We start from the raw sequence: 17,994 nt of genomic DNA on the forward strand, positions 1-17,994 counted from the left end.
ACAAAGTATTATATAAAAATTTTCTAAAATATGAAAAAAAAACTCTTGATTCCTACAAGATATAGAATGTTAACGTAGAGTGGAGAACAACAGAGATAATGTGGCTGCGCAACTGTTAAACTTTTGCAAGCTCAAGTAGTTATATGCGTAGCTATGTAAATGTCGCACATTCTTACACAGATACATGTAATTCATGAGAGCAGAGCCTATGCCGTATTTTAATATAGTTTGATCAATTTTAGTATTTTCAACAGGACTTACCTCACTGACTGCTCTAAAGCGCACGCTGCTCTCCAAATTGGTAGCCGTATCTACTTCTAAAACACTTTTATATTAATATTCCGGCAGTCCGTCGCTTGCTCCTACTACCACAAATCACTATAGACACATATAATGCACATTTAATAACGCCCGATCACACTTTTCACTGTTAAACGATTAAAATCCCGCACTATTCTAACTACCACCAAATTTTACTAAAAACACTATAAATTGCAGCTTTAATACCTTAAATAATTGCGCTTTTCACCGAGCTGCAGCAAATTGCACCGACGCAAGCGAGAAACTAGGAAATGTATATTTGAAATGGCGTCGGAAATCAAGAACGACCAATGACAACCAGCTGATAAAAGCGGAAGCGACATCTGCCAGACACTGAAGCACTTCAGTAACTAGCACAGGGTAGCATAAATTTTAAAGTATTTCTAAAAAAATGGATGTGTTAAATAAAATAATTTCAAGTGGTTTCTTATGCTTGGCTTTGTATTTAGACTTAATGAAGCTAATAGCGTCTTATGCTCTTTCTTTTATAACGGCTAGATACGCTTCATTAAGTATGTGGCGCTATATGCTGTGAAATGTCACCCTATGTTAGTAGTCTGATTGAAGAAGGATCGTCACAAATCAGTTCTCAGTTAAACTACCGGTTAGTTACCCATCAATACTACCGGTTATTTCTGTTGATATTTTTATCAGTTTCTTAAAACCGAGTTTCCATTTTCAACCAAAACTCTTCCGTACGAGTATGTGATCGATGAAGCTTGAAGAAATTACTTTTACTAATGAATTTTCTTAAAACCTGACTTGATAGCTAATATACTGTCAAATACATATACTGTTGTCAACAAATGACACTACTATATAAAATATCAGCCTCTGTTGGTCGTTTGATTGGAGAGGCTCACCTCAAACCGGCTAGCGGTTAAAGTAACTGTTAACAGACCAGTAGCGCTACCAGACACTTTATTAAAGTTTCTGTGAGTTACTTTAAGCCGAATTTCGAATTCTAACTAAAATTATTGTGTACCAATATGTGATCGGTCGTCCCTTTTTCTTGTAGAAGAAGGTACCAGCAAACCAGCTATCAGTTAAATTACCGGTTAACTACCTAAAAGCGCTACTAGATACATCTGTTCAAGTTTCTATGAGCTTCTTAAGTCTTAATTGACAATCCTAACCGAAACTCTTGTGTACTTATGTCGTCGTTCATCGCTTTCTTACGCAAAATCCTTATAATTACAGGTTTATGTTGTCAATTATGTAAAGGAAAATTATTTTTGTGGAGTGCCAAATAAAAGTTTATATATTAAAAATTGTTATTAGATAATTAAAAATCATTTTTGCCAGCGAAATATTTTCCAAGTTTGAATGCTTTAGCTCTTAAAAAACATATATAATATCATCTGTGCATTAGATAATTTCAACGAGTAATATCTGCGCCATCTGTTGGGCACGTCATGATCATGATAACCACTAATGTTTGTACATTAGACAGAAGAGTATCATAAATTCGGTTAAAAACAATGTGCTTAAGGCAAACTAATTAAAAAGACATTATTTCTATAAGATTCAAATTTCTGGCATTTAATTAAAAAAAATATCTCTGTACTTCAAAAATGTTCGTGAACCCTGTTATTTTAGGCGATCTACTACAATATCTACAAAGGCCACTCGTTCTCAATATCCGCCATTTCGATCATTCGTTTCCTTACACCTCGTTCGTGGCATATGCAGCAACTGGGTAAAAAGTGAAATTAGTTTAGGAATTAAAGCTGCAATATAGGAGTTTTTAGTAGAATTATGTTGAAGTTCTTCAATTTAATCGTTTTAAAGTAAAAAAAATAATCGAGCGTTGTTATTTGTGTGGTAAAAGTGAAAACGAGTGTGAGCAAAAGCAGAGCGCTTTGCGTCGACGCAAGCAGAGCTCTGCTAGTGGTTGTGCATAAAATGTTATGTTAATGTTAATTATGTTATGTTAATGTGAATAAAGTGTTAGAAGTAGGGAACAGAGTTTAGAGTAGGAAAGTGTATAAATTCATTTCAGAAAATGCGATATGAAGTAAAATAAAGTGCGGTAAGTGCTTATGAAATATTAAAATAATTATTTTATGGTATATTTAGGCATAAATGTGCCTTTTAATGGCAAGTTATTGCAAATTTATTTCCGAGTGAAACTTCAGTTTTATCTTGCATATACACACATATGCACATTAATATGCATACGTGCATATGAAAGCTTTCCAAAACATATACAATATGAATTTAAAGGATTTAGTTGCCACTGTATCAATAAAAATCCTTCTAGCTACCAACAGATGCCGTAGTAAATTTTAACAGCGAAAATCTTTGAATACCTCTTCTAATTTCCATCTTCATTGTGCTTAGTTTCTCTGTAGTTGTGTGCACAGACGAGCGTAATAGAGAACGTGTATTATAGTTCTCTGAGCGTAAATTCAGAAAAAGTATGTACTATATATCAGTTGCGCAGTCACATTACTTCTGCTGCTCTTTGCTATTTACTAACATTCACTTTATTCTGTAATTAACATGGAGTGTGTACATTCGATGTTATATGTATATGTAGCGTTTGTTAGCAGAGTACTAGAGAACTTGTATGCATTTCATTATAGCTAAATAGAAATTCATTATAAGCTTGCACAGTCGCGTTAATAATAAATGAACCATAATTTAAAATTTTCCTAATTTTGGGTAAATAAAGATAAAATAAATAATAGTTTTAAAATAATTAAAAAAAAATTATACACAAATAAATTTTCGCATATTTTGTAAATAAAGATAATTTAAATAATATTTTAATAATATAAAAATTTAAAAATAATAAGAAAAATATCTATGAATTCCTTTATAAACATAGATTGGTAGGATAATTTTAAACAAGTCAACATTAGGTAAATTCTGAGCTATGGGAATCGAGTTGGAAGCATAGACCAGTGTCGCTAATTTTGGGAAAAAATTATTGTAGTATGAAATCTATTAGAAAAGTGAGATAAAAATTACAAAAATTATAGGAAATATAATTTACGTTGCGATCTGAGATCGGGATTTAGAAGGGGAGAGGGAAAAAATGCGCCTAAATTTTGAAGAGTTTAAAACGTTTTATATCACTTCCGGAAAAACTAAGCGTCACATGGGAATGAATTATATAATATGTCAAAGTTGTGGGAAATGAAAAGTTTTAGAACTTTTGCGCGCAGACTTTCTCCACGTTTCCTCAAAATTTATGTGAAAGTTTCAAATAATAAAGTTTTTGGTTTTGTGTTTTTAACTTTCCCAAATCCAAACACACTGTATATTTTTAAAGTCTTGCCACCTGTATACCGCATTTTGACCCAAAATTGTTCAAATCCAACAAAAACTGTTCAAGCTCCAAGGTATCAAATATTTGGAAACCAGTACCTATATTTGACTTTGGATGAAAATATCGGTCAATGTGTATTATTCACTGACAATGGTAGATCTATATGTCAAAAATGGTTTGAAACGTGCCCATTCTTCCCTTAGCCCCCATATAACTAATGTAAAGATTTTCGAACTCTTGGGTGACTTTGTACCGTATATATCAACCAATATGTGAGTTATCTCAAAGAAAATGAGAGAACGTATTTTGCTCATAACAGTGCATCTTCTTGCCTAAAATAGATAAATTTGAGCGAAAACTTGACCAGGCCTCTATATAACTAATATCAAGATTTTCGAACATCCGACATTTTCATATTTAAAACATCCATCTCTGGAAAGATATATTGCAAGATGGTTCTCAGAGGTAGGAAAACTGTTTAACAAGTCAGAAATAATATAACTTGATACTGCAATAATTCTATAAGAGTGAGTGAAAGGTTGGTAGAGTTTCAGCGCATGAACCCCTAATATGTAATTATTTATCTATCCAAGTATTGACTATCCTCAAATAAACTCCAAAAATGAAGTGTAAACTCCTCGACATAAATATTTTAGTGTTTCATAAAGTATAGATTTGGCTAAAATTTAAAGAAATTATTATTCATAATATTATATAACAACCCTAAGCTTAAGATAGTTCCTAAGCATTTCCGCAAATAATTCTGACCACGGTTACACACCTTGTATTTATTTCTATTTGTGTTGTCAGCATAGCCACTGAGTGTGTTGTTCCCCTACCATTTGCTTGCTTTACCTCATAAATGTTGCTGTTGTTGTCGTTGTTGTCGTGAGAATATGATGAAGTGCATCCTTAAGTTTTTAACCTTTTTGGCTGTGCAAGGAAGAAGTTTTATCAGCGCTGCTTGTTGTGCCACACGCTTGAGTAAAAACATTTGCAGCGCCACAGTCTTATGTAGATCTTACTTACTTAGAGTATCCTTCAGCATGTTGTCATGTTGCATGAAAAATGCGCAACTTGAGCGACTGGCAGTCATGCCGTAAATGGTAACGCACACATACTCTTGAACATACACGATTCCAAATCTTTTTGCGTATGCGTGTCTATATGAAGTTTTAAGAAGTTCTGTGGCGGCACAACTGTGCGTAAGTGTGCGTGTAATGCTGTTGTGCATTGAAATGTCAAGTTGAATGACAAGTGTGCTCCACAGAGAAGTAAATAAGTATTTACATATATGCATATACGCGAACTAAGCCACATATCCGCATATATGTGTTTTTGTCTGCATGTGTGTAAGGGCATTGCATGTTATTGTATTAGTGCGCAACATTTAATTTGCATAAATTATAAATTTTTTGACATTTCGTCGTATTTTTGACAGCTGCGCTTACTTGCGCTTTGCTCGTGGCAGCGCTGTGGCAACGAGGCAAGCAGGAGGAGAAGGAGCCTGGCAACAACTGTCGAAGTAATTTAAATTACTTACTAAAAGTTACTCGAATATATACTTTTTGGTTGCAAAACACAAAAAGTTGCTCAATAAAGTTGCAATTGGTGGGAGAGAAATTGACTTTAGTTTTTAATTACTAAAAGGTATGGAATAAAGGTCTGTTGCGAGGAAAGAAAAACAGTCAAAAAACTTTAAATAAATTTCAACAATCAAGGGTCACCAAAACATGCCACAAAATACAAAAAAAATAAACTAATTTACATAAAAAATATTTTCTATAACTGACAACGAATTAAAAAAGTATTGCTTATCGAAAAGTTTTTATTTGATGAAGTGGCTGAGCGCACAAAGAAAAGGTGCAAGGATACAAATTACAAATTCAACAAACAAATGATACATTTCTGCGCTCAGGCGTTAATAACAATCGTATAACCTCATTAACCCATTTCAACGATAACAAAAACGCCAAATGCACCGGTTTGACGCGCAAATAAAAAATGATTATTAATCAAAGGTCGAAAATATACATTTAATTCTGTGAATTAAAACAGAAAAATAAAAAACAACAAAATTCTAGAAATATTTTTTTCTGTAGAAAAAAGGTAAAATTTCCTATGTTGCTGTCACTGACTTTCATTAATTTCATTTGAATTATTTTTGTCTTCCAACCCTTGCCATTGATAGGAAATTGTAGTCCCTCATCAATTGCCTTTGCAACATTTTCGTATTGTGCGTTTTGACACGCCACCAAATAAGTGGGTCTGGGCTTTGTTTCGGTAAAGTGTATGGCTACCCATTCGTTAAAAAAAAAAAACAAACCAAATCTGTGTAGTATAAACATGCTCATACTCTCGAAAATTTACTACACTTTTTTAAAATAATTTATTTTACCCTCTATGTAAAATTCTCCATAATTATGTACTACTATGAGCAAAAAATAGTGAGACTTTTTTATAATTTAATATTCTTAATTTATTCTTCAAAATCTTTGTCATCCCCCTCAAAGTAGTCCCCCTTGGCCACAATACAACAAAATTTTTCTAATCCTCAGCCATAGGTCACACTGAACTAAACGGGGCGAAAAAAATGATGGTTCCAGCTCGATATTGGTTGAAAATTTGCCGAAAAAATCACGAAGAATCAATGCAGAATGCGATGGTGCGTAATATTTGTGCAAAAACTAAGAGTTGTAGGCCCATAATTCTGACATGTTTGACTCTTGCTCGCGACAAGCAATTATCACCAACATTCTAAATATTTCGGCACCTGAAATTTGATTTCGTGCACAAAATTTACTGTAACATCTTTGTTAAATAGTTTCACTAAGCGTAAAAATTGCCGAATGCACTTTATGTTCTTCAGAAAGCCAAGCATCGACTAAAGATTGATTAATGATTTTTTTGATGTGACTTTCGGCACAGATGCCACTGTCAGTTAAACTAATCTACAAAAAAAAGGATTTCGCGAGGTAGTTTCTGAAGTTTTTCGAGTTCTAAAACGACTCTGCATATTCGTTACAAAAATATCGACTAAATTTCTTCATTGCTAATTTAATAGTTGTCTAGTAGACAACTTGTAACTACCATAAGGAAAGTTATTAAAAGCATCAAATTAACCGCTTGCTATTTGTTTTATGCAAGTAAATGTCCAAAGACTTCTGATTAACGAAACTAAACCAACCACGAACATAAGAATTCTCATGCGAGTCGTGCATCTACCGTTGGCAACGTAGTTGAGGAACATACATTCATCTAATAAATCATTACCAAGAACAAGACGTGGGCTTATGAATATAACGTCGAATCAGCCCAACCATCTAGAAAAAGGCACTCCAAAAATAAGCTGAAACCGAAAATCCCCGAAAATCAAAATAAGAGAAATCTTAACTTTGAGGCTTTAAAGGGTAATTCAGTGCCATAATATTAAATTAAATACCTGTCAAGCTCTATTTAAAAATTGCCGGATTACAGCAGCGTCTAAGTAAAAGTAAAGATGATAAAATGATCTCCCTAATAAATAATAATTTTTTTTATTGAAGCAGGATATAAAGCGAAACAAGCTCATGAATATCTTCTTAGTGGAAGTCTTTGCAGTCAGGAAAGCGGCTGAGATAACTAACAAGGCAGGAAACAAACAAATTAAACCATAAGATAGTCAGGCGGCAATTAAGTCAATAATCTCACATCGCTTTATATCAGAGAATTTCTTTTGAAGCAAGAAGCTAGCATATATACCGAGTTTCTGGTTACAAAGGAATTCCGGGAAACGAAATACATAGCTGATGAAATCCGTCTGGCTATCAAACCATTACAGAAAATATGTATGTCACAAAAAACAACGAACTAGGCTGCACTGCGGCAGCGTCCAAGATGATGGGGCCAGAACCATGCATTGCAGTGGGGTCCCACACTCTTGAGGAGCTGATCCGCACAAAGGAGAGAGTGGGAAGAGAACAGCATTGGCATCAGGCCACAGGAAGCCGTTATGCCAAGCTGCTTCTGAGAGGGTAAAACAATGCAAGGATTAATTCCGCCTCCTCGTCGCGTGCTACACAAGGCACTGCAGGCTCAGGAACCACCACATAGTCTCTTGCGCAAACTGCCGGTTCTGTGGCATGGAACAGGAAACCTCAGAATAATTGATTCTAGATTACCCAGTAATTTCCAGAAACTAAAGGCTCTAGGTTCCATCTACGTGGTCAGGGATCACATCACTTCAGACGCGCGCAGCAGACTCCTGGTTTTGTTCAGGGTGCTGGACCTTGTTTACCATATGTGATATAGGAGAGGACACAATAGTACCTCAATTTTTATTATCTAAAAACGATACACATGAAGTTTCCAAAATGACTGACAGCTGGATCAGGATGATGTGGGTGGGTTAAGGACATGCATAATCGCCAAGATCAAGTACAGGAGCCCGAAGAAAATGTGCTGTTTACTTACACGGCCTTGAAAGGACTGAAGAACGGTTGTAGGACTATTGATGGTCACAACCTATTGGCATCACATGCGAGCCGAATAGGCATAAATAACTACGATACATGTAGAAAGTGCAAGGATGTAGAAATTAGATAGACGCTGAAACAGCTCCCTGCTTCTAACCAGCCTTATCTAGAACTCGTCTTAGATATCAAGTCTCTATTAAAGTTCGCAAAACGCATTGACGTGCTGTACGGCGAAAACTTCAACTTTTGGCAAGCTGAGCCTATTTGTGACATCAGCAAAGGATCCGCGGGTCTATGTATGAAGTTTGCAAAGCGGTTGACAGATGCATCTGGATGCCTTAAAGACATTTCAGGAGCTCGAAAAAAGAGATGCGTGCTGTCTACTCACACGATCTTGAATTGACTGAAGAACGACTGGATGGAATGAATGTGAAAGACGCTGAAATAGCTCTCTGCTTCTGTGCGACCTTAGCTAGAACTCATCTTAGATATCTAGTAGCTTCTCAGTTCAAAGGGCTGGATGAAGTACTAGAATTAGTTATCAAGTCTCTACTAAATTTCGCAAAAAGGGTGACGTCCTGCATGGCTTAGACTTTAAGTTGTAGTAAGCTGACCCTCCATCTGACATCAGCAAAGACTAGTATATCTATAGCGCGACAGTCGGCCAGTATAACATAACCTAACCTAACCCAACCCAACTAAATTCAGTTTCATGACTTCAAATTAGGATTTTAAAGCCAAAAAAGTATACCAAGCAAGTATATGTGTATACGATATATATATAATTATGTAATATGTTATGCTACACTTATTTTACATTGATACTAATATTTACAAACATAAACATTTACTATATAATTTTCTCCGATTAGCTTAATCATTACATGATTGTTTGCCTTACTCACTAGCTTAAATAATTAAAGTGAGTCAATGGTTATACATATGTAATATAAACTAGTATATATATATAAACTGGTATGTACAAAATCCTATTTTATTATTATAACCTCATTTTTCGCCTTTATAACATTTAACTTTTGCCAACTTCAATTTCTAGATAACTTATTTAACAGCTTAACATTTTTGTGGCTTCTTCAATTTCACAATAATATTTGATATAGCGAATGAAAAATCGGTTATTAACTGACTCTGTTCTTCTCTTTATTTTTGTAAATTTCAATTTTCAATTAGACTAGTATTTTATAGTAATGCGTTTTAGGATTTTTTGTGAATATATATATGTATGTCTCTCATTATTTGATTTAATTCAATTTAAGTTTTTTTTTTAGTTTTTTATTTTTTATATTTTCATACTAACCTGTCTCTAAATTCAGTTTGAACGCAACGCAACGCAACGTAAAATTCAACTGGTAACCGCAACAGGAGACGCCACATCCGACTTCGACATTTTCGACACATTGACAGCATCCGCCGAGCATTGTCGCACTTCTGCGTCACACACAACGCGCGCCACGTTGCCAACCTCCAGTGTACGGTTAGCGCTGACGCGCGATTTTGCTGGAGTAGCGGCACGCCGCGCTGGAGCCGCCACGCATTGGCATTTAACGACAACCGCGTATTATAATAAATGCCAGCAGAACGAAGTGATTAAACTGGGAACAAGCAAGGCAAGCAGCGCTTGCTGCCACTGGCCACGCCAACAGTAATAGCTGCTGTCCAGCTGCTGTTGCCACCAACACCACACACATGACCAAAGTGACGCCAAGCGCCCATGTTGTGCACCTGTGGTGGGCGCTGTCTGCACCTTATTGTCCGTAGTGTTGTGTACAAATATGTCGGTAGCGCCACGTTGAAATGTAGGCTCGCGCGTTATGACACCAAAAAGAGTTACCGCGAAACCGCTAGCAATGCTGAGGCCGCCACTGCTGGCGCCCAAGTTACCGAAGTCCAGATTGCCAATGCCGCCGACACTGCCACCAATGCCACCACCACCACCAGCGCCGCCAGCTGAGTTGTGGTGATGATGGCGACCATCAGCGGCACCACCACCACCATTGCCACCGCCATTTGTGGCACCACTGCCACCGCCCATGCCAGCGCCGGACATGGCCGGTCTATGTGTCGGCTGTTTCTGTCCGTTGGCGTAATAGATGTTCGGCGTTAATGGTGGCAAGGGCAATTCGCTGTCATCGAAATCCTCGGCTGAGCCGTATAGGTCCTCGTCGTCTGGCTGATATGTGACTTTGACTTGTTTCATTTTCAGTACGTCATTGGTGTCCGCGTCGTTGTTGCCGCCAATGCCGTGTTTGCCAGCTGGGTTTTTACGATTCGGACCGGGTATTTCTGCAGTGAGACAAAATATGTATGTATATAAAATAAAAGTGTAAATAAATGCTACGAAATGTTGGGAAAATGCAAAAAATGGACAAAAAACAGAAACAAAACAACGCGTTAAGGAAAGTAAGCAAAGCTGCCCACATGTTAAACAGAGCCTGAGCACAGCTCCAGGATTCATTTTATGGCCATCAGTGTTGGCAGCAAATTGCTCAGCGTAATTGAAATAAAGACGAAGACACAAGCAAAAAGTGCAAAGAAATGAAATAATAATAATAAAAAAAGCCAATAAAGCTGCGCTACATGTTGAGAAACTAACTGTTAATACTAACTGGCAGCGCGTAAAAACCGCGAGTAATGACGGAAAAGTGTATTTTAAACTCACCATAAAGTCTTATGCTGCTGTCCACCTCACCAAGCGAGTTCTTCGCTATGCAGCGGTAAGAACCAACGTCGTCTTTCTGGAATTTACGCACAATCATTGTCATCTTCGTTTCGTAGAGGGATTTAGAGGATTCCTGTACATGATACTTCAGCGAGGACACAATCATTTCACCTGTTGATGAGAAAGGCAAATTAATAACCTTGTCCTTGGTTTCATTTGTTTTGGATATAAAAACTCATTTACTTTTTAAGCTTGCTTATCAAAAAACAGTGATTTCTTGTAATTTGATTACTACCATAAGCATTTTAAAAAAGTCTCATGGAAATCGCAGTTGAAGATTAACGAGTGCTTAGAGAGTATTAGCATTAGAGGTACATAAGTCATGAAGATTTGCTCGTCTTATCTGGCTATGAAAAAAGTGGAGTTTTGGAGAGATGTGTGTAATATTTCGTTTTGCTAGACTAAAGTATTACATTTTACTATTGTAAAAATATAAACAGTTCTTCGGCTGAATCAGGCTGAGAATACTGAAAAAGATGAGAGATTCATTCGTTCTTCTTCTTCTTCTTCTTTATTGACGTTTACAGCAACGCTCCAGTCGTTCTTCCTTTCATTGTTTGGCGCTGATTGGATATTTCAAGTGTAGCTAGGTCTTTTTCCAACTGGTCTTTCCAATGGAGTGGAGCTCTTCCTCTTCCTCTGCTTACCCAGGCAGGTACTGCGTCGAATACTCTCAGAGCTGGAGTGTTTTCATCCATTCGACATGACTTAGCCAGCGTAGCCGCTGTCTCTTAATTCGCCTAAATATTGCAATGTCGTCGTATAGATTGATAAATAAGGATTTATTACGCTGAAAATTTATATGTATACTTACATTAAAGGATGTCAGACGTTTTTTGACTTTATGAAACAATAGTTAAGTCGTAATTCGCTGGAAAAGACTACACTCGCGAAGAAATTGTGGAGTGTTCAATTGATTTCTCTCATTAGTATTTGTGATGTACTGGTAACCACATCAACTATCACACTAAATACCATGCTGCATATAGCATCGAAGAACATGACTGCAAGGTGTATGTATGGTCGTTAAAACTGTCCTCAGACGTAGAGATTATGGAATATGATTTCATTCCAAAATACTGGAATTACCAGGTCGTCGAACCTAGACATTGTTGTTGTTTTTATGCTTATATATTTAAGAGGGTGGCATGAGTGGGTGGATCGGGAAAGATAGTTTTAGGCTTTCCGACACTGCAACGTCTTCCAAGCGGAGATAGCTTCCATAAAGGTAGCAATAAATCTACTGCTCCAGAGCGCAGCCTCCTTCAAGGCGGTACCTATTCGATAGTAGTGTAACGATATGTGCATAAGTTCGCTGACTGTGCGCTCAAGACTAGTGAAGGGGTATGTAGACTCCTTATCTCTAACATCAAGTTACTTTATTTACACTGGTTTTGGTGCGTGGCCACGGCGATATTGCATGAAACGTTAAAGCTGATGAGCTTGCTGGCACAGGTACTTCAGTCTTAAGAACTACGGAATGAGAGCAGACAGGAGCAGGAAGATTGAACATCTTACCGAATGCCAGCTGCATCAGCTGTTTGAAAGAAGATGAGCTAGAAACCTCTCAACACTTCCTCCTCGATTATCCCGCTGTTGCCAGAAGAGGGCAAAAACATTGCGGATCTCATTCACTTTGTTGATAGCTAATATCCTACTCACAACTAAGAACTGTACACAGGTATAACAGTTTTAGTATGTTACTTCCACCATAACGTAACCTTATTTTTAGAGGTCCGATATAATTCGACAAAGCTATAAGCGTAAGTTCGAAACCGTAAAAGTATCAAATAATCTATTTCAATTGAAAGTCATAAAAAACGGATGCCATGGATGCTATTTCTAATACGCTCAAACCCTATTGACAAACAGTCAATCAATGCATTACAAAATATTATTATAAAATAAGCAAGAACGCGTTCGATACCCGCGAGAGATGTCGAGATCTTTTGCCATCTCTCTTTATCGATTGTCTGATAATTTTCAAGCACCATATTCGTCACTTCTGAACCAGTTCTGAACAGCTTTGTATCACTCGTAGGCTTGTGTTTTTCAATCACAGTAAGCCTTTTCCAACAGTTACAACGACCCCGCACACGAAATTTGGTTAGAAATACAAATTTTGAGATAAATTCTTTGTTCAACGTTTTTATCGATTGTAAAAATCGCAACGCAATACCGGAGATCGATTAAACTTAATTTTACAGTTGAATGCTTTTAAAGCTATTCTTAAATTGCAGAATATTCTTAAATATCCACTTTGGAATAGTTAATATAACGTGATTAATGTGAATCAGCCATTTAAGATATGATGTATGGAAATCACAAGCCATTCAGTTGGTGCTTCTTCTATTACATCAGATATTTTTTAGACTTTCTCAGACATAGCACAACAAAACTGTAGACATGATATAAGCGACAAATTATTCGTACTAATATCGTGTTAAAACTATCAAACAATATTTCTTCAGTGCTTATATTTAATAGCAATTTCCATTTAAAATTTAATTAATTTTCCGACAATAGAACCTTACATCCACTTTTCACAATTCCAGCAATGAAAATATTGGATTCTAAGTAGACAATGTAATATGTGATGCGTATGTACTAGCAACACAATGTTGAATAAAATAAATAAACATTATTTACTTGTAATAACATGTCTTACTCGTTTTAACAATAACAACAGCAAGTACTCTATTTGGAAATGTATGGGGAAAGTGTATGAAACACTTTGTCTACAATATTCTATTTAGTTTTCATTAGAAAAGCATTAACCCTTACTTATTTATTATATATATAAATAATATAGTTGGTTATATACACAAAATACGTTTCTATATACTCGTATTGAGTTAAAAGTTATCTTTCATGTCTTCCAAAACAAAAGGATGTCATTCATCTCACTTTAGCTTAGAAATTGTCGATAGAATTTGGAAAATAATATTCAATAGTCGTGCAGAGAGATAGAATAAAGTCAAGTAACCCTATTATATGCTAAACGTGAATCATAGTTCGTATGAATTGTTGAAATAGTCGAACTACATCGTTATCCAAAGGGGATTACTCATAAACTGGCGACCATTTAGAGTTCCGTAGTCATCTGGTGATCTAAACAACTTTTTGGTATCCGATGGCCAACCTTTAGCAACGCCCGTTTGGCTCAGCAATGCCATTTTGGCTCATAGTACTATAAAACAAAAGCGGTTTAGTAAGTTTTTCGTCCTCAACTAGGCATAAGAGGCTTATAGCCGAGCACTGTCCAATGGACGTTTCTATAGCGAGGGTATACCTTTTTGCGGATGCAAATTCCGAAATTTGTTAAAATAAGATGGAATTGCTCTGTACTTCAATCTTGACGCGGTGCATCTGCGAACTCAGTTTAAGATCGATATATGAGGGCTTATATTCCTTTTAGGATGCTTTTTAGCATAACATAAACTTGTCTTTAACTACTCAAGCTTCCAACTAACTAACAATCATTTTCTTATATATTATTTACTAAATTATGGGGAAAAAATATTGAAATTAGTTTATTTACAACTTTGAAAAATATTTGAAGATTTATAAATAAAACATTATTCACATTCTTCCAATCGGTGACTCTAAGTTATGCCTCAAATTTTTATTTCTAATTTTTATTTATATTTTATTAAGCGGGTTAGGTTAGGTCAGGTTTGTCAGGTAGGCCAATGAGTCACGCATAGATCAGTTTTGATTCTTTGCGATACCAGATAGAGTTCAATTACAAGGTTCATGAGAAGTCATCCTTTAGGTTGCCTGCGCTTGACCCGAACTTCAACAGTCTCTGTGGCGTTTTCAGTGTACGAGGTTTGACAATTAAGTAATGAGACTGATTTTATTGTCGCGCTTGTGGTAAACCTGTGACCATCGACATCCCTTCCCTCTCTATTGCTATATGAACCATCGCTCTAGCTTGTTTAGTTCGCGCGCCCCCCCCGCCCGAAAAAAGCTCGCATTAGCAAGTCGAAGGTGAAAACGATGATTATTGCCAAGTACTCGAAAGATTGCGAAAACGAGTCAACATGTCACCCTGTGACTTTTTTTTTTCCTAAAGCAAAATCGGTGTCGAGTCGATTACGGACATTCAGGCGGCCGTGACGAGGGTACTCGCGGACATCTCAGTCGAAGCGTTCCAGAAATTTTATGAAGCATGAAAAACGCGCTAGAATCGCTGTATAGCTGCCCAAGGGGACTACTTTGAAGGGGATGGCAGAGTATGTAGAAAAATTTTCAAATATATGGTTTTGTATGGAATCAGTCTCATTACTTAATTGTCATACCTCGTATCATACCGTAAGGATCACAGATTGCTTACAGCGTAGTCCTGCCAATTGTTTCTCTGGTGCCTAGCTCTAGACATTTCCTACAGCCTTTTCGATCTGACAGCTCTATTTTATCGAGTGCCGATAGGAATTTTGTGTGATTCCGATATACCATTTTACATATGACTTTTGCAGTTTCGCCCTCAGTTAGCTCGTTCCATTGGATTTCAATTTTCTTCAACATGCTCCGGTCTAGATCGTCGTAGAGACAAGCATGGGTTTCCCACTGTTGATTACGTTTTTAAATGTTAGCCGTACATCATTCTTGGCAATCTGATCCACTGTTTCACTGACTTCGATGCCTTTGAGGCCTGGCATCTAGTAGCAGTGAAGTTGCTTGCTACTGTCAACACTTTCTGCTACTGTCCTGCTTCCCATGACACTTTTGGCTGATCTGCGATGCGAGGTTACTGCCTTGATTGCCGCTTGGTTGTCTATGTAGATTTTGAATCTGGAACTGTCAGCAGGTGCATTAAAGGCCAGCTTCGTGGCATTCGCAATAGCAAAGATCTCAACTTGAAATATACTGTCCGGCAACTTAAAAGACTGCCGTATGCCTAACTCTAGACAGTATATCCCTGCACCAACTTCATCCTCCATTTTCGAGCCATACTTAGAAATGTTTAGAGTGTTGCGTAAGCGAAAGGTACTGGTTAATGACAATTATTAATATTAATTATAATTAATAAACAAGACATTCCTCTGCTTCTCGAATATACATTAAAATCTGTACTCAGTTATGAACTCAAATGAACTTTTACTACAATTTACAGTTATATACCTACAGAGGTAACCGTTGGCTTAAAACTCATACCAACACTATATTTGAATCGTTCAGTAAACTGCCTATATGACCCTTGGTCAGTTCAACTCTCGTTTGTTGGCTATTTGACCTTAGCTCGGTTCAATAGTTGACTTTATAGCCATTAACTGTTTAATTGGGCCAGTACTAATGTGCGTACCGACATACTAGGCACATTTGTATGCATGCATGTGGCAGTGTCATTATGTAAGGGCAGCATGTGTACGAAATGTCTATAAAATGCAAAAATAATGACTCACCATTACCCACTGTGTGTGCCAGCAGCGTAGTGACCATAAGGCCACACACCACATCACACTACATCATATCCAGTAGGCCACACTACATTCCCATACAAACACACACACACACGCATACATTTATTACAGTAGAGTGTTCTAACAAACTTACCAGTGTCCTTAATCCAGTAGTTAATTGATTTTGGTGAGGCCTCGACGTGACACTCGATCTGCACATCAGTGCCAAGCGGTGCGCCAACTAATTGATTCGGTACTTGAATGACAGGATGAACTGCAAAGACAAAGACCATAAATCAAAAAGAATGCCAACAAAGTGTTAGTCTATGTGGTGGTGGTGGGGCAGCAGCAGCAGTAGCAAATTACCTACAATGTGCATGTAGTGGGTATATTTTCATGTTGCTGCCAGCGCTGGTAGTGCCGGTGCTGGTGGTGGTGTTGGTGATGTTGTTAGTGTTGGTACGAGCAACATATGTGGTTAGGTCAATTAAGGGGTACTTGACTGCTGTAATTTTATGGTAATTTTTAAAGTTTGGCGCTCGAGTTTGGCAAATGAATTCATGTGAGCAACTAACATATTTATGTGCTCACAAAGTATGCCGCCTTTGAGGATAAATTTGTGGTTTGTGAACGGAAAAAGTCTCTGTGAGTAATGACTACCAGCGATCGTTTTAAAAGTGTGTCACATTTGAGCTAATTTTTTCTAAATTTTGGCAACGCTATGAAAAATACTATTCCATGAATATTTAATGTGGAAAATTTCCGTTTACTCGTAATGTTGCTATAATCTGTTGATTTTACTCTAGGGTTAATATTCACAACCTTCTGAAGAAAGTTGCAGCAACAGTTAATATAGGTCTTCAAAATCTTCTAGCTTCGATTGCTTTTCTTACTGGAAACATTCTAAATCAAAATAATTACCGAGCAGCGCTACCAGAGATTTCTGCTGCAGTATCCATGAGTTTCTTAAGACCCATTTGACATATCTAACCGAGACTTATGTGTACGGGCATCGTTCATTCCTTCCTTACACAAAGGCCTTAGGCGTTGTAGTTGTACTAACACATAGACGTTAGTTTCCGTTTAGTGTATTGGAGTTCCGATAGCGGTGACTTGCTGGGCTGTTATGATGCCTTTACATTAGACTTGTGTTACTTTGGGGATGGAACAACTGAATAAATCTTTGTCTATTATATACATTAACATCTGATTAATATTTTTTTCGATAATAAATAAGCAATACGATAAAATCTTTGCTTTAAAAATATTTGCATTCACTGAATGCAGTTTTCGACGGGTTTCGAGCATAAGCTGATACTGCTGCAACTTCCCATTCGATATTCGTACGAAGTTCATCAATCGTCGCTGGCTTGTTGGCACAGACCATAGACTTGACGTAGCCCCACAGAAAATAGTCTAACGGCGTCAAATCACACGACCGAGGCGGCCAATTGACTGGGCCATTTCGTGAGATAACACGTTCACCAATTTCAAATAAATCGATTGTGACATTCGCTGTGTGGCTCTTGGCGCCGTTCTGTTGGAACCACATATTGTCTAGGTCCAAATCATCAATTTGGGCTAAATAAATTTGGTTATCATTAAGCGACAGTGATTTCCATTCCCAGTAGAATTACGGCCCACTGACGCCACCAGCCCATAAACAACACCAAACCGTAACTTTTTCGGGATGCAATGGTGACTCATAGAGTACGTGTGCATTGCTGTGGAACATTTGAGAAAGACGTGTGAGTGACTGATTTGGGTCTTCCTCAATTGATGCGCTAGCAGCAGCAA

General features: G+C 37.1%; 1 protein-coding gene across 1 annotated transcript in view; it reads right to left on the bottom strand.

Moving 5' to 3' along the window:
- Positions 1 to 8,983: 8,983 nt before the first annotated feature.
- LOC105233099 (lachesin) overlaps positions 8,984 to 17,994 on the bottom strand; it is an 84,609-nt gene continuing 75,598 nt past the window's right edge. The window contains exons 7-9 of the mRNA XM_049454888.1: positions 16,352 to 16,471; positions 10,733 to 10,903; positions 8,984 to 10,356 (exon numbers count right to left, since the gene is read on the bottom strand). Coding sequence (XP_049310845.1) covers positions 9,632 to 10,356; positions 10,733 to 10,903; positions 16,352 to 16,471 — 1,016 coding nt within the window. The 3' untranslated portion in view covers positions 8,984 to 9,631. The remainder of the gene's footprint in view (positions 10,357 to 10,732; positions 10,904 to 16,351; positions 16,472 to 17,994) is intronic.

This window comes from Bactrocera dorsalis, chromosome 4, assembly GCF_023373825.1.
Source record: "Bactrocera dorsalis isolate Fly_Bdor chromosome 4, ASM2337382v1, whole genome shotgun sequence".
NCBI lineage: Eukaryota > Metazoa > Arthropoda > Insecta > Diptera > Tephritidae > Bactrocera > Bactrocera dorsalis.